Consider the following 23,143-nt stretch of genomic DNA (forward strand, 5'->3'; position numbering starts at 1 on the left):
GGCCGGGGGCGGGCTTTAGTGAGAAGGACCAATCGACCTAATCGGAGGGCGGAGCGTCGTACAACGTCAGGCGGAGGCCGCAGCCGCGGGGCCTGGTTATCGCCTGTCCAGCGCAGCCCGGAGTCGCCCAGGCCTGAACTCCTACCCAGTCCCCGGCCTGGCCCCAGCCGGCTCGACTCCGGCCCTAGGCCCGCGAGGACACCGGAGGCCACCCCCGGGGGGTGGGAGCGGAGCCGCGGGTCAGCTCAGCGAGCGCCCGCGCTGGCCTGTCCGGCCCCGCCCCCGCCCCGGGCCATGGCTCAGCCCTTGTCCCGGCCCCTTGTCCTATCCCGTTCTGGGCCTTGGCCCCCGACCCCGCCCTCGCCCCGCTTCCCAAATCGCTTCCAGTTCCCGCCTGGGTCCCAGCGAATGCCCAGATCCAGGTTCCAGCTCAGGCGCCCCCTCCAGTCCCTGACCTGGGCCCCATCCCAGTCCCTGGCCCTGTTGCACCTCTTTCCCCATATCCCAGCCCGGCCCCTGTGCCAACCCCATTCTCAAAATTTGCTTAAGCCCGGGTCCCAACGCCTGCCCTTGTTCGAGCCCCCATCACAGCCCCTCCTTCCATCACACCCCCTACCCTTGCATAAGTCCCTGTGTCCAGCCCAGCCCAACTCTTTATCCCCGTCTGTGCCCTCATCTCTGTGTTTACCCAAGTCTCTCCCACTGCCCACCTCTCACTCTCATACCCCGCCCCTCTACCAGCCTCGACTCAGGTCTGGGCTCCAGCTGCCGTCAGCCTTACTGCTGCTGTTGCTGTTGTCTGTCCTTGGCCCAGGGGCTGGTGAGTGCAGAGCAGGAAAGAACGAGGCAGGGATGGGGTTCTGGCAGGGAGGGGTGGACTGGAGGGATTCAGGAGAGGTGGGACGTTGGCAACCAGATGGCTGGGGAAGAAGCAGAGAGAAATAGGGAGGAGGAGAGAAGTCTTACATAACTGAGAGGAATTGGCAGGGTCAGAATAGTGGCAGCTGTGGGCTTGAGCTCAGCAGGTGGCTGACAGAGACTGCATGGTTTTCTTTCTGGGGGTCTATCTGGACTCCACTTTGACTCTTCCAAGGAAGTCTTGAGTGCTTTGTACCGGCTTGTGAAGTTTGATGGGGGTGAGTGTCCCCCAACAGAGAACTTCTAGTCAAGTGTGGGAAGATCTGGCCTAAACCTTTGACGTACTGGGCATACATTGAAGCAGGGTTAAGAAAGCAGTTTTGAAAATAATGTGTAGCAAACAGATGGCCACGGGTTAGTTGCCATTATAATGAGTTTTCTTCTTGTAGTGAAACTCGTTCCAAATAAGTTTGATTTGCTTAGGAATTATTTCTGACACTTTCAGAGCAGGGTTGAAATTTGGAGACTGTTTTACAGATAGGGAAACTGAGGCACAGCAAGGGATCAATTGACCTGAGGTCATATGTGTTGACAGTGACAGTGTGGGGCTAGAAAACGGCTTCCTGATTCCTACCCTGTCCTAGTGTTGTTGTTTTTTACTGTAATATATGCCCAATAGGAAAACAGATCCAAGTGCAGAAAGGCTGTAAGCACAACCTGTCTTCTCCCCTGTCTGCCCACAAGGGGGCTTCATCCACAAACTTTCCTCATCTGCCAGTTGTCAGCCCAGGGGAAGTGACTGGGACAGAAGGAGATAACCAGCTTCCTAATGGGTGGAAGGTGGGTAGAGGAGGGGGTCCCGGCTGTAGGACATGTGCCATAAGGATGGCTCCGTAATAAAGAGTCTTCATGGCCCCAGCCCCCAGCCATCTCTGGTGGGTAGCACTCTAGAGGGGATGAGGAGGTGCCTGAAGAAGTCTTTGGCAATAACAGCTAGCAGAGCAGCTGGAGGTAGCGGGCTGCATTCAGAGTATAATCTCGAGGAGACCAATGCATGCCAAAGGTCACTGCTCCTGCAGAGGTGCGAGCTCTGTGTGGATTCTCACAGGTATCTGGGTGCTTATGTGTCTGTGTGTGTACCTGTGGGATCTGTGGGAATGCTGGGCATATGTAGTGTGTACACGCTTGTGTGTTGGTAAGCATAGGCATACGTTTGTTGTGTGGTGTGAGCCTGTGTGTCCTTAGTGTCTGTGTTATTGTGGGAGGGAAAGGTATGTGTTGTGGCCCATGCACGTTCCTCTTCAGCTCTTCTTGCTCCTCCTGCAGACAGATGACTGAAGTGTCACCTCCAAGTGGATAGCTCCTTGGTTGGAGGCAGTGTTGGGTGCCTCCCACAATATATATAAGTAACCCATCTGCCCCCAGTCAGATTCCTTGAAGGGCTCAGTGCTGGTAACTGCTCAGTGTTGATTACTGCTGCTGGCAGAGTGGGCACTCAGCCGAGACAAAAGCCAGGTCAGTTTTTCAGTTTGGGTGAGGGGAAGTCCACTCTGTTGAGCCCAGTTCATAGTTTCTATCCCTGCCACCCCAGGTTCTTTGTTCATGAGCCCATTAGGAGAGGAAGGTGATTATCAGTCACAGAGCTATAGAAAGTTGAAAGATGTGGGTTAAAACATGATTGCCCAGAAGCAGGTTCCAGTGCTTCGGGAGGATTGTAATGAGGCTGAAAAAGAGCACTGACTAGGCCGCACAGCAGGCAGGGCCGCCCTGAGTACAGTTAATGGTCACTGGCCTGCAGGGGTGCTCTGTGACCTGGTGATGGGGAGAGGTTTCCCTGAGCAGGGACCGGCAGTGTCACGGGACTGCGACGGCACTGTCAGTCTCAGCACACCCTTGGATCTTTACCTTGGACTTGTCTGACTGCAGTTGCATAACCCAGGCACGCCTTGCCATTACAGGAAAAGACCTTTTTGTGTCACTAGCAGGGCCAGCCTGAGCCCACGGGTGTGTGTCTGTGTGTTTCAGGTGGTGATGGAAAATCACCCTAGCCTCATTTGGAAGCGCTGGTGCATCCAGGACAGGTTCATCTGAGCTTGGTGAGGGCCTTCCGCCTGCTTCCTCTGGGACACAGAGCTGTAGGCCTAGTGACACCCCAAACCAAAGCCTGCAGTGAACAGGGCTCCAGGTGCTTTCTCAAACATCTGCCCTCAGAACTTCTCGTTTCCTCCTGGCATCCCCAGCTGCTTTTACTCCCCTTTCCCACCAGCCTATTCTGTGACCTCTGTAGGCCCTAGCCACTTGCGGGTGGCTTAATTAGTTCCTCAGTTTTGCAGGCCATGCCATTGTTCCTTTAATCACAGGGCTCTTTGTGCATATCTGTCCATTATTTCCTAAAGGTCACTAGCTACTTTCACCATCAGCTCTCTGAGAACCTGCACTGGGGGGCCTGGCCACCATTTTTTCTAACATTGGCAATGGCCCATCCAATGACCCATCCCTAGTACCAGCCTTGAGAAGGAGAAGGAGGAGCCCTTTCCTAATTCCAGCAGGGGGTGCTCAGTACTCTGCTTTCCTGTAATAATAGTATCCAGGCTATTCAGCTCTTGACTTTCTGCCTCACCGTTGTCACTGCCAGGGCTCCTAGGAAACCTTTCTTTCCCATCACTTGTTTCATTTCCCTTCATCCCTTTTGAATACATCACTGCTGCTCTGTGAGCCTCTTCAGTTCCTGGGCAGTGCTCAGCTTGCAAGGTGGCAGGTCTTTCTTGCTGACAGTTGAGAGCAATTATGTGATCTGAACTGCACAGACTAGCCTTGGGTGTGACTGCGACTTTTGAAGAGCACAGGCCCATCTAGGGCCAGTGACCTCCACCTACAGAGGATGGCTCTCTGCAGGGTGACTTGAGGTTGTTGAAATTCAGTAGGGCCAACCTTGACCTGTGCTTGCTCCCTCCATCAGCAGCCTCGCTTTCCAGATGCTTCTTTCTCTGATACTTCACATGCCTCATTTTGGAGTTATATCTCCCATCTCCAGAGGGAGAGACTGTCAGCATAGGCAAGGTCCATGGGTATTTCCTCCGTGGCTGAAAAATCCACTCAGGGTCTCCCTTACCCACTGCCCTTACTTTTGTTCTAAAGTTGCTAAAGTCCCTGACCTTCTCATCTGTCCTGAGGGCATCCTTCTGGGCTTCGCTGGGGCTGGTGTTCAGTCTGCAGAGCAGTCAGGTTCCCCAGAACTTTTTGTCCTTTGGAGCCCTTTTTGATTTGGACCCTTTTCTATCCAGCTGAGCCACTGGGTTCTTTTCACTGTGATAGCAGCCCTGGTGCCTGTGTGTTTGCCTGGCAGTTGCTTACACCAGACTGTCCTGCTCACCTGTTGCACTCTGCTCCTAATGGCCATGATCAGGTATCTAGGCATTTCAGCTATGAGGACCACATCCTCCCCACCTCCCACCCCTGGCTTCGCTGGATATGAATGTTCCCAAGCAGTTTGAGATTCTACTGTCTCACCACTTGACTGCTTCCCTGGGCCAACCTCCAGGAAGTGTCCCCAGCCCTCCCTTCTGAATCCCGGAGGCCCTGCTGTCCTCTCCTTTACTCCTCTGCTGGGGCTCTTGTGTGGCCTGCCAGCTCCTGTCCTTGCCTCTGCCACCCAAGCAGGCCCCTTGCAGCCTCACCACACTTTCCCCTCCCCACTGCTGCCCTGAGCCAGTGTACAGACAGCTCTTGTGAAGCTTCTGAGAGTTTTTATTGCTCCTGACCACAGGGGAACAGAAAGGGGAAGAAAATAACAAGGAAGTTTCACAGTCCCATGCTGACTCCCAAGCCCACAGGTGGAGTTCCAGGCTGCTCAGTAGCCTGGGAACCCGTGCCACTGTGTGCAGGCACACGCACATGCATAACGCACGCACTCATGCCCACCATCCACACCTGTTTTGTTAGGCTTGGTGAGAGGAGAACAATGGCTTCTAAGTGAGGGGCAACTGTGGGGATTATAAAAAGCGTTCTGGTTTTGGATTGAGACAGATCAAGGTTTGAGTCCTCCGTTTGGTCTAGGTTTGAGCCTATTTCCTTACCTGTAAAGAGAGGTCATTTCCCCCAAGGTCAGTGTAAGGGTTAAAGCAGGTGATGGCAAGGGCAGCAGGAGACCCAGTTTGTTGAGTGGGTGTTTGGGGGGTGCAACCTGTTGGGCCTGGGGTTGGCTGGGAATGGCCTGTCCTACTTTGCTCCTTTCTCTACCGTCTGCTCCCCAGGAGGCCTCTTCCTGACTGACTACTCCACCTGCTCACCCCGCAAGCTGAGTCCCTTCCGCTCCTTTGCCAGCACCGAGCTCTTCCATTTCCATGTGCCTGAAGACACGTTCCTGGCTGTGTGGAATCTCATCATCTTCAAAGAGCAGGGAGGGACCTTTGGGGACCACTGCCCAGACCAAAGTGTGACCGTGTGAGTTAACCGCCTGACTCCATCCCGTGCCAACCCCAGGCCACTCTCCACCCTAAAATGAGACCTTATGAGTATCTAAGCTGCCCTCCCGACCCCTGGCCTTCGTCCAGATTGAAGTGTGACTGGCTGAAGGCCAAGACCTCTGTCTGCTGACCATTCCTGAGTTCTGTATGACTACATGAATGCCCAAGCTGATCTTTTTCCCCTTATGTCTGACCCCTGACCTGGAACCATTTTATTGTGTGGGTCAGTAGAGGGAATCCATTTGTTTTACTGGTGGTGAGTGACATTTCTTTCTTTTCCCCATTTCCCATCTCTTACCCCATTGCCTGCTTTCCCTTTCTCTTCATTCTGGTCCCCCAGGTATTTCCGGTCTGGGGCACCCCCTGTCATCAATCCCCTACACACACACTTCCCAGGGGACACAGCTGTGCCTGGGGTTTTCTCACTGACTCTCAGCTGGACACTGCCCAACCGCACCTCCGGCATCTTTAACGTCAGCAGCCCCTTACCTGGGGACTGGTTCTTGGCTGCCCACCTTCCCCAGGCCCATGGCCACATCTCTGTCAAGGTGAGTTGATGCTGTCCAGGGCAGGAGGGGCCAGAGCTGCTTCTCCATCTCTGGGCTACTTGGCATTCCAGCCTTGTGCCAGTGTGGAAAACAGCCTAAGGGTGGCTGGGGTGGGGCACAGCTAGAGGTCAGCAGGTCACCTGGTGGGCCAGAGGCCATGATCTGCAGGAGGCACTTTGGGAGCCTTAGGAGACACCGTGGGTCCAGGTAAGCTAGAGGGAAAGTCCAGAGCCTGCCATCAGAAGCCTGGTACTGGGGAGTGGTGTCCCTTCCTATTGGAAGATGCAGGGTTAATCACGGTGGTCAGAAGCCAGCCAGGGACTGGTCAGATGCTGCGGCACAAACCCAAGGCTAGTCTTGTTCTACGTCTTGGTTGGTGATAGCCCTGCAGAGTCTTGTAGGCTGCAGCCCAGTCATTAGTCCCTCTGGGAGTACGTGTTCCTTTTCTATCATAATTTCAGCCCCTACAACCTTATGAAGAGGGTAAGAGAACACTCAGTGATAGGCAAGCCCTTTTCCTGTTAAGAGGAGGCTTTGGGCAACTGGTGTCCAACCTGACTGTTGCCCTCCTTTCTCCCAAATATCAGTGATTGCATAGATCAGAGCTTCTTAAAGTCTCCAGTATTGTGGGGTCAAGGTCAGGTTGCTTCTCTGTTGTGGTTTGAAGGGAAGGAAATGCTGCTGAGTTTTCCTGCCACTCTCAGATACTGGGCAGGCTGGCCCTCTTCATCACAGGGAGAGGATTTCTTATTCCTGTCTGTTAGCAGGAAGGGAGATTGGGACACGGTGGCCATGTCAGAGTGGGATGGCCAGGTGTGTGGTGCCAGCGGTAACGGCAGAAGCACAAGCGTGAGCTGAGCAGGATTTAAAGAACAGGACACAGAGAACAAGAAAGTGAGTGGGGTTTGGCCTCTGAGAACTGGGAGGAGCAGAAATCCCCAGTCAGGTGAGGATTTGACCAGCTGTCTCTCTCCAGGGTGAGTTCCTTGAGGACAGGCGCTCTGGACTGTCAGACTCCCCTTCCCCTCCTGCTGAGGCCCAGCGTTCAGAGGTGTTACAGTGCTTTTGAATGAGCTGAGAATTACACAGGGACAAGTGTGCTGGCCATACTGTTGCCAGAGATGGGAATGCAGGCTGATGGGAACTCAGGCTGAGCCCTCAGTGATAGGTTTTCCTGTGAGTGAAGGATGGGAGAACTTCCTCTCCAGGCCTGGAAGCCCTCTGGGTGAGAACATGCTGGGAACTTGCCCAGAAGTGGCTCTGGGCTCTAGGTTCTTGATTCCCGTCAGATCCAAGGTCTCTTATATTAGGAGGAATATCTTCTTAGGTCTTTGGCCAAATCCCAGAGAGCTTGTTTGTGATCCCAGCTGTGATCCTTGACTCTGTCTGTGAGATGAGAAAATCTTTTGGGAGCCATGCTATAGTTACCCAACAACCTTTCTGATTAAACCAGAGGAACCTGGCGCCTAGGCCTGGGCTGCAATTGTGGGAGCTGAAGCCTGGTTAGGCGAGATCAGAACCAGGCCTGATGTGCCCACGTGCATCTAGAGACAGCTAGTGGGGCCTGAGGAACTTGGTACTGCAAGCCGGAGTCCTAGCCAGGAGAGATCTCTGGGTGTGGTGAGAGAGAGAACGGGCACAGTTACGCCTTACCCGGGAGTGGCAGCTGCGAGTGGACCCCATGACAGCTGGAGCTCTCCAGTCAGCCCTGTTTTAGAGGCTGGGGGAAGGGGGGCCAAGGATCTTCTTTATGTTTCCTCTAAAAATTTGATTATCTTTTGGAATCTCATATGGGCCTGTAGGATTCTTTAAAAGTGTATTAAAATTTTTTATTTATTTTGCTTGTGCTGGGTCTTCACTGCTGCACACGGGCTTTCTCTAGTTGCGATGAGTGGAGGCTACACTTTTTTGCTGTGCATGGGCCTCTCTTATTGTGGTGGCTTATCTTGTTGCAGAGCACAGGCTTCAGTAGTTGTGGCTTTTGGGTTCAGTAGTTGTACACAGGATTAGTTGCTCTGAGGCATGTGGAATCTTCTGGGACCAGATTGAACCCATGTCCTCTGCATTGGCAGGTGGATTCTTATCCATTGAACCACCAGGGAAGTCCTGGGCCTGTAAGGGTTCTTAAGTTCTCTGGTTAATTCTCTAGAAGCAAGCCTATTGGAGGGTTGTCCAGGGCATTCCTGCAGAGCTCCAACTTCTTGCCTTGCCTCCTCTTTGTCCCATGGTCCTGACTTCCCATGAGGCTTAGTAACCCCAGGAAATTATGTGGGTTCAGGAATATCCCTGGGTGGGGACTGAAGGGTGCCGGCAGTAAGAAGGCAGCAGTGTTCCTCAGCTTTGGGGATGAGCTCCCTTTAGACCTTAGTCTTTGCACACCAGCTTTATCACTGGCCTTGGGTTGGGTGCTAGAGATACAGATAAATAAGATGTATATTAGTGAGATATGGAAGTCATTTTAAGAGGACAAAGGAGAGGTTTATAACTCAGCTGGGTGGTGTGGTGGAGAGGTGGTTTTAGGTTTTAAGAAACTGTTAGGAAGTGAGATCTGATTTTGAGAAAGCAGGGAAGGGGTCATTCCAGGTGCTGGGAGTAGCATGGGCTGAAGGTGAGAAGGGAGGGCTGAAGTGGTTCAGTGTGAGGGTGAGTGAGGGGGCTGGAGTGGTGAACAGGGGTCAGATCAGGAAGGGTCTAGAAGCTAGAGCTTTATCCTGAGAGCAATAGGGAGCCTTAACATGTTGTAAAAGGAAGGTGACTTACCTGGTCCAGGCCACTCTCCTGGACTCTGGTCCCACACTTCTGCGGGCCTTTGTGTGTGTTATTTTTACTTTGTTACTGTGTTCCTAGCACCCAACACAGAGCCTGGCACATAGTAGGGGCTTGGCAAATTTTTGTTGCCCTTCTGCCATCTCAAACTCGTGTTTCTGAAACCAGTATCATTTCTCCTTCTTTCCGTCAACCTCTTTTGTCTTAACCTCTGCCTTCCATCTCCTTGCCTGTCTTGTGTTGGAGCATGTGTTCATCCTCTGGTGTCCAGCCAGTCTGTCCTGAAAGGCTGGCCTTTGGGTTTTGGGTAACATCTGGCACCCAAATGCCTTATTAGGAGAAGTTCTCCAAATGCCTGGGGCACGGTTCTCCTTGAATGCTTCCTCTTCCCAGCTCCAAGATTTGAAAGCAAATGAAAGCAGATAAAATAATGAAAACAACCATAAGGAAAGAAAAGGAGCAAATTCAGTTGACTCCACCAGCTCGAACTTAAGTGTGGCTCACTCAGCATCTCAACCGAAGGGGTTCAGATCTGCTAACCGTCTTCCTTCTGTTCTTCCTCCTCCTCCTAAGTTATTTTATTTGTATTTCAAATAGGTAATATATGCACCTGGTACAACATTCAAAAGGTACAAAAGGCATACAGTGAAAAGTAAGTCTTCCTCTTCCCTTCATCCCCTTTCGGTCTCCACGTTCCCTCTCCAGAGTTAACTAGTAACTAGCTATTACCTAGTACCTCTTTCCTCTTGAAATATTTTCTTCTCTTGTCCTTTGTGACTTTATAGAACCATCCTGGTTTTCTTCCTGCCCACCACCCCCTCCTCTGTCTCCTTTCCTGGCTTATCCTCTGCTTGATCTGTTTGTGTTGTGGTACCCAAAGCTTGGTCCTGGGATAACTCCTTTTTATTTCTCCATTCTCTTACTAAGTGTCTCCAGCACAGTAGTTTTAAATACCACCTATAAGTTCATGTCTTCCAAGAGTTTTAAGTGAGCCCTAATTTATTTGTATCTCAGATTTTATACTCAGCGGCTTACTTGACATCTCCGATGTCTAAGACCTATCTCAAACTTATCAAGTACATATCCAAACAAAGCCTGAAGTCAGGAATCTCTTTAATTCCTAATTCACTTCTCCCAAGTCTAAGCCTCTTCATTCTCTAATCTTCTCAGTAAGTGGCACAGCTAGTCACCAGTTGCTCAAAGCCCCACATTTAGGGGTCATACTTGATTCTTCTTTTTCCCTTATTTCCACACAACTAATCCATAAAGAAAAAGTCTTGAGACTCTCTTCCTAAAGCATGCCCTGGATACATCTACTTCTCTGTTCACTCTTAGCACCTTCCCTCAGCCATCTGCTGGGCCGTCACAGTAACCTCCGAAGTGGCCTCTTTGCTTCCACTCCTGCCCCCTGCCATCTGTCCAGCGCTCATTTGCTTCCATGTTGATTGGTGCCAGCTAACTGTGGGCTGGAGCTGTCTTGAATGCTGGAGTATTCCCACAGAGATGGCCACAGAGACCAAGATCTTTGGGCATCTTCAGCCTGCAAGCCTCACCCAGAAGCTCAGGTGCTTCTGTAGAAACTTAGCCCACCTGTACTAGTACAATCTAGGAATCAGCTGAGGGTCTTCCACGCTAGCTTCGTTCAGATCACTTCTCACTCCACTTCTCATTTTGGGCCCTCCTGGTTTCTCAACCTGCCTCACTTTGGCCCTGCTCCCTCCATGACTGCTGCTGTTGACTGAGTTTGGATGCTCTCGCTTGACTTTTGTCTTGGCAGCTCTTGAGACCTGACTTCTGGTGCCCTCTCTGTGGTTCTGTGTCAGGGTGAAGGTTCGTGCACCTTCCCTGGTCTCCACTGATTGAACACTCGCGTCCACAATAAGGGAGGTGTTAGACATGCACACAATATAGTTTCAGGAAGAAGCACATCTTAACCAGAGAGGTCATGTCCACTGATCCTTTGTTAGGCCAACAGCAAGCAAGACATGGAACAAGGTGTTTCCTCCTTCTGGACCGTCTAGTAAGGATGGGGGCTATCTCCTGAAGTGTGAGTCCCCACCCTCAGGGTCATTAACCGCAAGATATTATGGTGGTGATTCCTACCTTAGGAAGTGGGCTCAGTGAAATAACTCATGAGAGTATTTCTGGTCCTCACCAAAGATGAGGGACATCTGCTTTGTATAGCAGAGATGGAGGTTTCTGAGCAACAAGGTGGGTTCAGGAGCTTTCTGAAGGGACCTCTTTTGACGCTTGTTCTTTAACTCAGCAGGTATTTTCTAGCACCTAGTATGTGCCAGGTGGTGTGATAGGTGTTGGGAATGCAGTGATAAAAAAGACACAGGAAAATTCCAGGCAGAGGGTAATAAGGTGTTCCAGACTGGCACCCATCAAGGCCCCTTTCCAGCCTTGTGGATCTTTGCTACAAGTCAACAAACAAGCCTTGGCTGGCTTGTTCCATGACAGGGAACTCAGTAGGATGTCAGAGCCTGGAATTCTTGTCCCAGATCAAGGCTAATGGTGTGTCTTGGTCAGAAGAACTACAAAAGTGAACAGTGGCCTCTAGTTTATTCGGCTAGTGTAAGGCAGTTTGTCCAGAAGATGAGAGAAACCTAATAAGGCCCCCCCACCCCGCCACCCTGCTCCCCTGAACTGCTAGGACTGAGGGCCCAGAGAAGTGCAAATGCTGGAACTAACGAGCCCGTCCTCACTGGAGATGCTGCAGCTGCCTGGGCCCGGGTGGTGTCCCCTGAGTAGAGAAGTGTTAGTGATTTTATCCAGAAGAGCAGCTCGGGGAGACGTGGTGGTTCTCCTCCAGTGACAGAAGGAACCCAGGCTTAGACAGAAGGAGCGGATGTATCTGGGGCCCCTGAGGCAGAACGATATGGGGAGACAGAAGATAGGCTTTGGCTTCAGAAAGGTCACAGCTCCCCCAGCTGGGTTGATTCACTTATTCATTTATCTGGCAAACATTCATTTGTGAGGTGTGCACTTTACATTAGGCTTTGTGTCTGGAGGAGCAAAAATAAGACCAGGTTTCTGTTTTCAAGTTACCTGTAGTCTGGGAATTTGCCTGCGGAGGTAGGGTGACTCTTCCCTGGGGGTGTTAAAGCAGAGGCTGGACAGGTATTAACACTTGGGGAGGGCAGGTAGAAAAGGAAATGAGAGATTCAAATGGGGCAAGGGGGGAGGTTTGGACTGGAGGCCTTTAAGGAACTTTATTTGGGGGGCATGCTAGTACCCAAAGAGTGCTGATTCCTGTGGGCTTGGTAGGTGAATGGGCTGGTTTGAAATGACCTTGATGGGCTGTCTGGGGGTGTGCAGGAGGGGTTACTAGAGGAAGGGCAGGCAGGGCCTGTCAGGAGGGGCTTGGATTTGAGCCCCTAAACCTCAGTGGGGTTTGAGGCCCTCAAAACCCCAATCCTGAGGATCATAGCAGACCCTGCAGACCAAGGAAGGACCCAGAGCTTAGAGAGACCGTAGTCACAGCCCCAGAAGCAGGAGGGCCAGAGGTCTGTCCCACCTCCGCAGGCTTTGGCCTCGCTTTAGTAGTGCATTGCGGTCTCTCCCCTCCTGCCACCCCTGCTTGTGCCTCAGGGTCTCCAGGATGAGTGTCAGTACCTCCTCCAGCCACAGCTGATTGTCCGGCGTCTGCTGGACGTGGCCGTGCTGGTGCCTGGGAGACCCTCCGAGCAGACCCTCTCCGCCCACAATCGCTCAGCTCTGTACAAGTAAGTCGAGTGCTCCCCCAACCCGGGCCCTTCCCATCTTCCTTCCCTGGCCTCAGTCTGCCTGTTGATCCTGCACTCCCCCTGGCTAGCCTGGACTGCTGGGCCACCCAGAACCCCAGGGTGGGTCTGACCCCTCCCTCTCCCCTAACATGGAGGGGAAGACCAGAAAAGGCCTCCTGTTCTCCTCTGTCCTCCACCTCTCCATTCTTCCCAGTGTTCCCCTCATCCTGTGTCCCTCTCACCTCTCTGTACCCTGTCTTTTCTCATCTCCACCCTCCCTTCTGCCCAGGGTCTTCGTGCCCAGCTTCACTTACAGAGTTTCAGCACAGCTGGTGTGTGTGGGGGGCCGTGGGGCATCCGCCTGCCCCCTGACACTGCGCCTACGTCCCAAGGCCCCACCCCTGCACAACTCAAGCTCTGTGGCCTGTGGAGGAGCCTCGGTATGCCAGCTGGAGCTGGCACTGCCCCCCTGGGGGCACTGGGTCTACGTGCGTGTGGAGACACCATCCCGGGGCCCTGGCAGGACCATCCGCTTCCAGCTGTGCGTGTGGCTGCAAGGTCAGAAGCCCTGCACCTGCCCCAGCCACCTGGCCTGTGCTGACATTGTGGCTGGGAAGAGGCAGGCGTGATGGCTGTGCTCGTTGGTCCTCGGCCATGTCCCTATGACCTCCCCAGCACCATCCGGCTTCCTTATTCCCCAAAGCCCTCCCACTTGGAGCTTCAAGTCATGAGAAGGCCTTCAGGTCACTTTTGGTACCTGACTTAGGCTTACTAAGGGACTTACTCTCCTTGATCTAACCTCCCAGTGTAATGGGGCAGGCAGGGACAGCTAGGACCTTTGGGACATGGTTCTTGCCAGAGCCCTTGCAGGCCAGTGAGAGGGTCCATCATCCGTTTCAGCACTGCCCTCACTGCCACTGGGGAGGGAGAGATGACCTTCAGTCCCTCCAACATGACATGCCACTAGCTGTGACCACTAGAAAGTGCCTGGACCCAGTCCTGTGACTTTAGATGCCAAATGCCACAGGGATATTTGCTTCGAGTTCTCTCCCTCCCCACCCTCTCTTAAACCCTGTGTGGCTCAGATCCAGTGTGTGGTAGGGCTGCAGGACTGGGAGGGCGGCAGGCCACGGCTCAGATTTCCTCTGCCCCACAGAGTGCCCACAGCCCAGCCTGTCCCGTGCCGTGGTCCCTGGAGCTGCTATGAACATGCCCCAGTCACTGGGCAACCAGCCGCTGCCCCCAGAGCCACCATCCCTCAGGACCCCTGCCGAGGGGCCTGGGGCCACATCCCCACCTGAGCACTGCTGGCCGGTACGCCCGACGCTGCGCAATGAACTGGACACCTTCTCCGTCCACTTCTACATCTTCTTTGGCCCCAGCGTGGCCCTCCCTCCTGAGCGCCCGGCCGTGTTTGCCCTGAGGCTGCTGCCAGTGCTGGACAGCGGAGGTGTGCTCAGCCTGGAGCTCCAGCTCAACGTGGTACTCTTTGTGGAGGGCAGGGAGGTGGCCCTGTGGGGGAATCTGAAGGAGAAGATGTCAGGGGTGAAGGGGCCCTTACCTCCTCCAGGAAGCCCGTCCAGGTTGCTTCCAGTTTATGGTTAGAGACTATGCCTCAGCCCACTTCTGGTCAACAAATGTGCTCTGAGCATTTACTGCAAATGGGCTGGGTCAGCCAGGGCAGCTCAGAGGGATCCAGATTTCCCGTTTTGTAGGCTTACCTGCCACTCACTAAAGGCCTCTCTCCGTGGCAGGTGTTCATTGTTCCTTACGTATCTCTTGTGATGGGGAGCTTACCGCCTATTGAGGCCATGCAGTCCATGTTTAGACAGCTCTGATTGCTAGAGGCATTCTTGGCATTCCATCAAAATTTGTCTCCATGGATTTTTGCCCACTGATCTTTGTTTTGTCCTAGAAGTTATATCCAGTAGTCTACTCCTGTCCTTTTATAAAAAAAAATTAATAGACTTTATTTTTCAGAGTAGTTGTAGGCTTACAGGAAAATTGAGGAAAGTAAATTGAGTCCTCCTCTTTCCCCACGCAGTTTCCCCTATTACTTACATTTTATGTTAGTGTGGTACATTTGCTGCATCCCTGTCCAGTCTTTCAGATGCCTCTCAGCCTTGCCAAAGCTGAACAACCTCCACATCTGAGATTTCTCTTCCTCTGCTGTCTCCTCTGGTCATACTTCTGGTCATCATGCCTCTGAAACAAGTGATCCCAGGTGGTCTGACCTGGGTGGCAGGCAGTGTTTGTGCAGCCTGAGATCAAGGTACCTCTTTCAGCTGCTGCCTCACCTGAGGCTTGTGGTAGACTAAGACCTCTGGATCGTTTTTCTTTACTTCCTGTTTTTGCTTCAAAACAATTAGATACATTTGCTTTTTTATTATAAAAATGATAGGATCACATATAAAAACTTTGGAAAATAGAGGAAGATATCCCCCGTAACACAACTGCTTAGCTTTTTGGTTATATGTCCTAGTCCTTATCCACAGTAACTGATGTGTTTATCAAGTTGTAACCAAGGACCACACACATCTTCATGCTCTGAGCATGGTTCATGTGAACAGCTGCCAATTCCTATCTTGTATTTTTGCAGTGCACTTTTTAACCTGAATGGAAGAATTTATGTTCATCTTTGAGGCATTGCCTAACATTGGTTTGAACTGTGGGTCTTTACTACTTTGTGTAATTCACACACTTCTAAACCTCTTAGTCATTATTTTCAGCACTGAACAAGACTGGGCTGAGAGCAGAGCCCTTTCAGGCCTTTGGCAACTGTCTTGGGTTGGCATTGATCTAATTATTTATCTACTGTTCCCTGAGCCAAGAATCATTAATCATTTTAACTTTACTATTCCTCAGCTCTGGGGCAGGGACCATTTTCCTATCAGTCCATCTGATACCTGGTTTGTGACTTGAGGTGGTATTTTGTGGGACATGGCTCAGAACTTTCTAGTGATCCTGCTGGTTAGGACAGAGCTGATTCTTCAACCCCAAGACATTCCTTATTTTCATACTCAAATTTTCTCTGACCGTGTTCTGGCTAAGACTGTACATATTTTGTGTTTGCTTATTGCCATGCCTTTAGGCAATGACAGTGAAGCCTCGATTTGACCTTGAAACTGTAGAACCTGTGTCAGAGCCCAGCCTCACGCATTCTCTTCCTCTGTTTCTGGAAAGGAGAGGCCTGCCTCCCCTACTGTCTTGCCCTGTCACTGTCTGCATTCTTGTTTATTTTCTCTAAAGGGCATCTGCTTACATTCTATCATCTGCATGCCATGACACAGCTACATACCTCAGAGCACCTGTTCTATTTATTCTGAGAGGTATATTGGTACACCTACTCTGATCTTTCCCTCCAAGCATTTTGATGTTTTCCCTTGCATCAAGAACTGGACATTTGGAACAGAGAACTGCATACCTAGAGGACATTTTCTGGTTCCCACCAGAATGGCTTTTGCTGAATAAAACTTTGGTGTCTTCTGGGCTTGCATTGAGGGAAGTTAGGAGCAAGTTGCATGAAGTTCACTCTTGCAGCTAAGCATTGGAGACGGGGCAGCACACAGTGCTTCTTTGATATGAATTTAACTAAGAACCATCCCTCTGGGTGCAGTGCTTCTCCCAAGACCCTGATTAACTTATCGCGTGGACTCACATTTCTAGTGATCCTGCTGATTAGGACAGAGCTGATTCTTCAACCCCAAGACATTCCTTATTTTCATACTCAAATGTTCATCTTTGAGGCATTGCCTAACATTGGTTTGAACTGTGGGTCTTTACTACTTTGTATAATTCACACACTTCTAAACCTCTTAGTCATTATTTTCAGCACTGAACAAGACTGGGCTGAGAGCAGTGATGAACTCACATTTCCTTGCTTTGGTTGCTTAAAAGTCAGCGTCAAATATATGGCTCACATCTAGGTACAGACTTTCTTTTCTTATCCTGATGTATAAATTTCCCTCATGCATTTATTCTGGCCTGTTATTTGTATTTAATAAGCTGCCCCAAATCCTTCTTGAATGAGGTGAGCTTATGAGATCCTGTTACCTTTATTCTTGTAGACAACCCTTTTCATTTAGTCCTGTGGATATCCAGTTTCTTTCAGTCCCAGCCAGGTTGCTACATTTAGTCCTACAGGTGTTCTCTTACCACTAGTACCTAGAATCATTTCACCTGAGGAATCGTGTGTATCTTTACACACTTCCTGCTTTCAGGTTTATGTGAAGATGTGATGATGATTTATGAGCTGCACAATTGCAGAGCTTTTTTACAGCTAGTTTCTACATCCAGCAACAGTGCTCTTCTTCTCCCCCCACCCCCCCAAAAAAGCTAGGTAGGACTGAAAAAGTGGGTGCTGTCTCTTGCCTAGGCAGAATTTAAACAATTCTGCCCAAAGAAAGGGTTTAGAAGTGGCCTTGGCTTCTCATCAGTCTTTGAAAGATCTCTGCTATGGAAGATTTGGTGATGGTGTTTCCCCATTTTTTGGTTGTTAGAGTGAAGGGGGTGGGTGTGCTTCCTGTGGGAGCACCTACAGGACCAGGGGTGTTAGGTGAGGGCCTGGAGGAGTTTCTAGGGAAGGGTTAAGAGGTGGAGGAATCTGGGGGTGGTGGTGGGAAGACCTGGAGGATGTGGCAGCCTCATGTTTGTATCTGCCTGCCCAGAGCTCCCTGCGCCAGGAAAATGTGACAGTGTTTGGATGCCTGACTCATGAGGTGCCCTTGAGCCTGGGGGATGCCGCAGTGACCTGTTCCAAAGGTAGGGTGAGGAACTGGGGAAGAAGAGGGGCTGGAAGACCAGGGCAGGGGTAGGGTATGGAGGAAAGATGGGCTAGGGCGTCTGGGAACTGAGGGCAGGCGGGTGAGGGTTCTTTAGGTCCTGACCCCACACTGGCTTCTCCCTTCTCCCCTCAGAGTCCCTGGCCGGCTTCCTGCTCACGGTCAGTGCCGCCTCCAGAGTGGCCAGGCTGAGAATCCCGTTTCCGCAGACGGGGACCTGGTTCCTTACCTTGCGCTCCCTGTGTGGGGTGGGGCCTCGGTGAGCAGGGCGGGGCCTCGGTGGTGGGGCCCGGAAGGATGCGCCTGAGCGCCAGGTGACGGCGAGTTTGTGCGCAGGTTCGTGCGATGCCGAAACGCGACCGCGGAGGTGCGGCTGCGAACTTTCCTGTCCCCGTGTGTAGATGACTGCGGGCCCTATGGCCAGTGCAAGCTGCTGCGCACGCACAACTACCTGTACGCGGCCTGCGAGTGCAAGGCCGGTGAGCAGGCTGGGCTGGTGAGGGAGCCCGCCTGGGGCGGGAGGGAGGGAGATGGTAACCTATGTAGCAGGGTTTGGAGAGGGTGGTGCGGGGTCAGGGTACCCTTCCCTGGCAGTAACATAGGGCCTGACCAGAAGGGCCAGCAGGAGTGTCTGCTGAACCCTGGGCTGCCTTCTGACCTCTTCCACCCTGTGCCTGTCCCGTTGCAGGATGGCGGGGCTGGGGCTGCACGGACAGTGCGGACGCGCTCACCTACGGGTTCCAGCTGCTGTCCACACTACTGCTCTGCCTGAGCAACCTCATGTTTTTGCCACCCGTGGTCCTGGCCATTCGGAGCCGATATGTGCTGGAAGCGGCTGTCTATACCTTCACCATGTTCTTCTCCACGGTATGCGGTGCCATCAGTGTCTGCACCGAGTCCTTAGCGGTGGTGGTGGATGAGGGTCTACATTTCCACCATGGGCCTCCCGGGGTTTGGAGCTCTCTCTCTTCACTGTCCTCTACAGCAGGGCTTCCCCACCGCTTCCTATCATGGCATGCGATAATAGATATCATATCTTCCTATCATAGAACACGATAATTTTTATAAGACACATGGGAATAAATGAACAAGGCTGTTTGCGACTTAAGATAACGCCACTACAGGCAGCATGGGGTCTTCAGCATCCCGCACCCTACCTGTCCACTCTAAGGGGTGAGGGGACCTTTACCTCAACATGCTAGCCAAGAAGCTCAGACCTACAATACGGAATTGTGTCTACACAATTCCCCTGAGATGCTTATATCTAGGGATCTGTTCATCTCATCCGTGGGCTCTTGGCATCTTGTGATGTACAGTGCCTATCTATGAGTACTGCAAACGTCTTAGATGGATTCAGGCTTCCATGTTTCTTAGGAACAAGGATATCACAGAAACCAGTACATGCTTCCCTGTTGTCCAGTATTAATAGATCAGACCTCTGTCCAAATCACAAAAATTCTACCTGTCATCTTAGGAGGAAGTGGGGACTGAGGGGTCATGTTCTAAGGTCCTGGATACTTCTCCATAGGTGAGGAACAGTGGTTGTAACTGTGCCATGCAGTGAGACCTTGGCCTCTTAAGCTGCATGAGAATGGCACACCCCAGTTTTGTCTGAATGCCCCCCCTTTTAGACCTGTTCTGACAATGCTCCATTATACTTTTATTTTCAATATTCTCCTCTCTCTTCTTTATTGCCAGATGCCCTTTATACTGTTGCTCACCAAATCTTCCAGCAACAGCAGTTTCACCAGTATATTCTTAGTTGTGTGCAGATATAATGTGGTTCACAATTAGTAAGAACATCTAAGTGAGTCAGGAGCCTAGAGCATGTGAGGAGAGTTTATCCAGTCTCCTGCACTTCACAAGGCATCCTGAAAATTGGCCCCAGGGTGTTTAGTACCAGATGACTCCTCATCATCTGGGTTTGCTGGCATATCATCCTGAAAAGAAAAGACCTTCCCCTAGTAGGAACACTGTGGGGGCCAAAAGTGCCTGGTCCCATGAACAATGCCTCCACTTTTGTAAATAAGGCAGTAAGCAAATGATCACGGAGAAGATACTGGCTCTGAGGGGTTGCCTAAAGTCCTGCTCTAACTCCTGCTCTTTTCCCATGTGTGCCAAAGTGTAGAGCTACTTGTGATTCCGTTTTCCCAGGCAGGATCCCTCTAGTCCCTCTTTCTTGTTCTTTATTTAGCGTAGACTTCATTCATTCCTCAGCAGTCTCCGTGTAAGGACCCATCGGTCCTACTGCAGGTGTCAGCACCAGCACTGGAGGCGGCAGTCTTCTCCTGTCTTAAATCCAGGACAGTCTACATCTGGGAGTAGTGTGTTGATTCCTGTCCAGGGCCTGGGAGCAGACAGTAGCTTTGTTATCCAGGAGTTTAAAGTGCAAAATGTAAATGTATTTTAAAAAAAGACAAAACAGGCTACAAACCCAGCACTTGATTTTGTATGTAGCTGATAGTCCTGATGCTGGGAAAGATTGAGGGCAGGAGAAGGGGACGACAGAGGATGAGATGGTTGGATGGCATCATTGACTCGAGGGACATAGATTTGGGTGGACTCTGGGAGTTGGTGATGGACAGGGAGGCCTGGCATGCTGCAGTTCATGGGGTCGCAAAGAGTAGGACATGACTGAGTGACTGAACTGAACTGATAGTTCAGATAACGATAACAGAAAAAACACATCTGCTGATACAAGCTGTGTGTCAGACACTGCTCATTGAATCCTTCCCATAGCACTGTAACAATGGAGAAGTACTGCTATTATTATTATCATCCCTTTTTTGCAGATGAGGAAAGTTTAAATACTCTGGTTAAGGCCTGAGGTGAGTGGAGAAACTGGACTTATCACTCAGCCTGCCTCTTGGTCCCTCTCATGTTACCACTGAGCTGTAGGGCTGTCCTTGTCCCGGGCAATGAGCATGCGTACATACATTCCCAACCTGAATCTAGCTTCTCAGAAGCCCAGGAGTATGTGGGGATACTAATGACCTCAGGTTAGTAGTTCTTAAACTCTTAAAGGAGAGCCAGCCAAAAATAATTTGGCTTATAATTTGGTCAGAAATTATAACCAAGCCATATATTAGAAAGAACAGGGAAAATGTATCAGACATGGAGGTTGTACATCTCTTGCTCATACAGCTCAAGCCACATGTCCTTCCCAGTGCTAGAGACCTCATAATTGGATCCCATAAGACCCAGACAGAGCTGGCATTCTGGGGCCCCGGCAGCCTTCCTTGCTGATTACTGAGATCCTGGCTGCAAGCCCACCTACTCATTATTCCACCTCCTCTTCTATTCCTCACATCAGCACAGTCATTCTCAGTGGCCCTTGGCAAAATGCCATGATGTTTCCAAGAGGAAACAGAAGCAGAAAATAAGAGAACAGCAGTAAGTTTCAGTCTATCCTGAGTATAAATATTCCCATCTTCGTACAGAATGAATATATTTGCATCTCCAATTTAAAATTCTGTAGTGCCAGGATACTCTATTTGGAGCATTAGATGAGCTATATAGTTATGTTATAAAAATATAAAAATCCACAGAGAAGAACAATTTAGGATAATTTTCCAAAATTACCTTATAAGTAAAGAGATGGCCAGAATTGAGGAAGATGTCAGATTATACTAATGGAAGCCAGTTTGTAGTCTGAATTTGTTTTCTTAAACCTCCCAGTCTTTCTGTGTTATTTCTACCACTTTTTATTGGTAATGCAAAAGGAATATTAACCTAAAATTTAGTCCACAATTTTCTGTGAGACAACAGTAGTGCTATATAAACATAGATATTTTTTTGTATAGGGGAAAGTCTGTTAGTGTGGGGATATTATCCCATGAATATACATGATATAAAGTATAAGATGACTAACATTTATTGAGCACATACTGTGTGCCAAACATATAGGAGAGTATTCCAGACTTTCAGGGTAGTCTCTCCCAGGTGCCACCATATATAACCCAGCCTTCAGTTCAGTTCAGTTGCTCAGTCATGTCCAACTCTTTGTGATCCCATGGACTGCAGCATGCCAGGCTTCCCTGTCCATCACCAACTCCCGGAGCTTGCTCAAACTCATGTCCATCGAGTCGGTGATGCCATCAAACCACCTCATCCTCTGTCGTCCCTTTCTCCTCCTGCCTTCAGTCTTTCCCAGCATCAGGGTCTTTTCCAATGAATCAGTTCTTCGCATCAGGTGGCCAGAGTATTGGCATTTCAGCTTCAGCATCAGTTCTTCCCACGAATATTCAGGACTGATTTTTAGGATTGACTGGTTTGATCTCCTGCTGTCCAAGGGACTCTCAAGAGTCTTCTCCAACACCACAGTTCAAAAGCATCAATTCTTCGGGACTCAGCTATCTTTATGGTTCAACTCTCACATCCATACATGACTACTGGAAAACCATAGCTTTGACTAGATGGAACTTTGTTGGCAAAGTAATGTCTCTGCTTTTTAATATGCTGTCTAAATTGGTCACAGCTTTTCTTCCAAGGAGCAAACATCTTTTAATTTCATGGCTGCAGCGATTTTGGAACCCAAGACAATAAAGTCTGTCAATGTTTGCCATGAAGCGATGGGACCAATGCTATGATCTTAGTTTTTGGAATGTTGAAGCTCATTCCAGTATTTGATACAGCCAGTTGCTTCTAGGTTATGGGTAAATGGTTACACCAGTGAAGTTTGCTTAACCGTATTTACTATAAATTGTGTCTTCTGGTTAGAGATGGCAATGAATGGGTGCCATGGCAATCGATAATGAATTCTGCTCCATGAATAACAAAGCAGGCTGAAGCACTGCAGGTAGAAGAGACAGACATATGCGTAGAATATATGATGACAAGATGCTGTCTCCTTCAGGTTGAGGAGTTTTAATGAAGTGAGCTGCCACAAGTTATTGGCTGGTTCCTCTAACAAATTGTGCTGCATGATGGAGTCAGTGATGGACTTTACTGATGGCATTTTGGACATTGAGAGGTGACAGTGGCCTGGTCAGGACTGGTGAAATGTAGATCATGTTGTTCACCTCACCCTGAAGCTTTAATTAACTCTACCCCTATGGGTTATCTGCAACTTAAACAATCTCTTTGACCTTTTAGTATACTTGGATCAGTTGTAGATCAGTCATAGAATATTAGAGAGCTTATTCCAGTTCTACTTGTGTCCCCAGCACGCTCCCTTCTTAAACTCCTTAGTACTCTATTCTTTGCTGTGTTTCCACAGTGTAGGGTAGGTGAACACTGTCCCTTCCCCAAGGTGCCATGCTCTTCTCCATGGCTTTAGAGACTGCCTTTTTAATTACTGCCTCCTGCCTCCATGTTATTGGGTGGGAAGGGATGCAGAGGACCAGTTAGTCCAAGATCTGAAGGTGAAACATAACTCAAGAGTCTGAACTATCAAATGAGGCTTGGGGTTTGGATTGACCAGGAGATCAGAGTCCAGCCCCAGAGCTTGGGTCAGGCTGAGGATTACATGTGGGACCCCGTGTGAGTACAGGGAGCTATAGGCAAGGATTGGCCTGAGCTTGAGAGTCCTGGCCTCCCCCAGGCCTGGTGCTCTGACAGGACATTCCGGAAGCAGGAAGATTAGGAAGGTGAGGCCGAGGTTCAGGGCTGTCGGGTACATGCAATAGGACACAGACTGGCCTCTACCATACTCTCAGGGGTGGGGAGTCAGGCATTCCCCAGTTCTGCTCAGTTGGTTCCCTCTGCCCTCTGCTTTTCTGACAACAGCATTCCACCCCGTGGCCTGTTTCTCCAGCTTTGTAGACTGGCCCTCTGCCCTGAGTTCTCTCAATGCTTGTCCTTTCTTCCTCCAGTTCTACCATGCCTGTGACCAGCCTGGCATTGTGGTTTTCTGCATCATGGACTATGATGTGCTGCAGTTCTGTGACTTCCTGGGCTCCTTAATGTCCGTGTGGGTCACTGTCATTGCCATGGCTCGCTTACAGCCTGTGGTCAAGCAGGTCAGTCTGGAGAGGGCCCTGGGGGACAACCATTGC

General features: G+C 50.5%; 1 protein-coding gene across 6 annotated transcripts in view; it reads left to right on the top strand.

Moving 5' to 3' along the window:
• Positions 1–70: 70 nt before the first annotated feature.
• Positions 71–23,143, top strand: part of TMEM8B (transmembrane protein 8B) — a 41,333-nt gene continuing 18,260 nt past the window's right edge. For 4 of the 6 annotated variants that reach the window (XR_009495434.1, XM_015472516.3, XM_005210055.5 and 1 more), the window contains exons 1-11: positions 95–820; positions 5,112–5,301; positions 5,665–5,872; positions 12,233–12,366; positions 12,656–12,924; positions 13,523–13,848; positions 17,034–17,127; positions 17,283–17,406; positions 17,484–17,626; positions 17,836–18,014; positions 22,961–23,107. Coding sequence is in view for 5 of the 6 variants with exons in the window: in XM_015472516.3 (XP_015328002.1) it covers positions 295–820; positions 5,112–5,301; positions 5,665–5,872; positions 12,233–12,366; positions 12,656–12,924; positions 13,523–13,848; positions 17,034–17,127; positions 17,283–17,406; positions 17,484–17,626; positions 17,836–18,014; positions 22,961–23,107 (2,340 nt within the window). In the remaining variant the exon portion in view is untranslated. Of the gene's footprint in view, positions 821–846; positions 1,967–5,111; positions 5,302–5,664; positions 5,873–12,232; positions 12,367–12,655; positions 12,925–13,522; positions 13,849–17,033; positions 17,128–17,282; positions 17,407–17,483; positions 17,627–17,835; positions 18,015–22,960; positions 23,108–23,143 lie in introns of those variants that run through there. The other 2 variants (NM_001103335.2, XM_015472517.3) reach the window with 2 other exon arrangements.

This window comes from Bos taurus, chromosome 8 (assembly GCF_002263795.3).
Source record: "Bos taurus isolate L1 Dominette 01449 registration number 42190680 breed Hereford chromosome 8, ARS-UCD2.0, whole genome shotgun sequence".
NCBI classification, from domain to species: Eukaryota; Metazoa; Chordata; class Mammalia; order Artiodactyla; family Bovidae; genus Bos; species Bos taurus.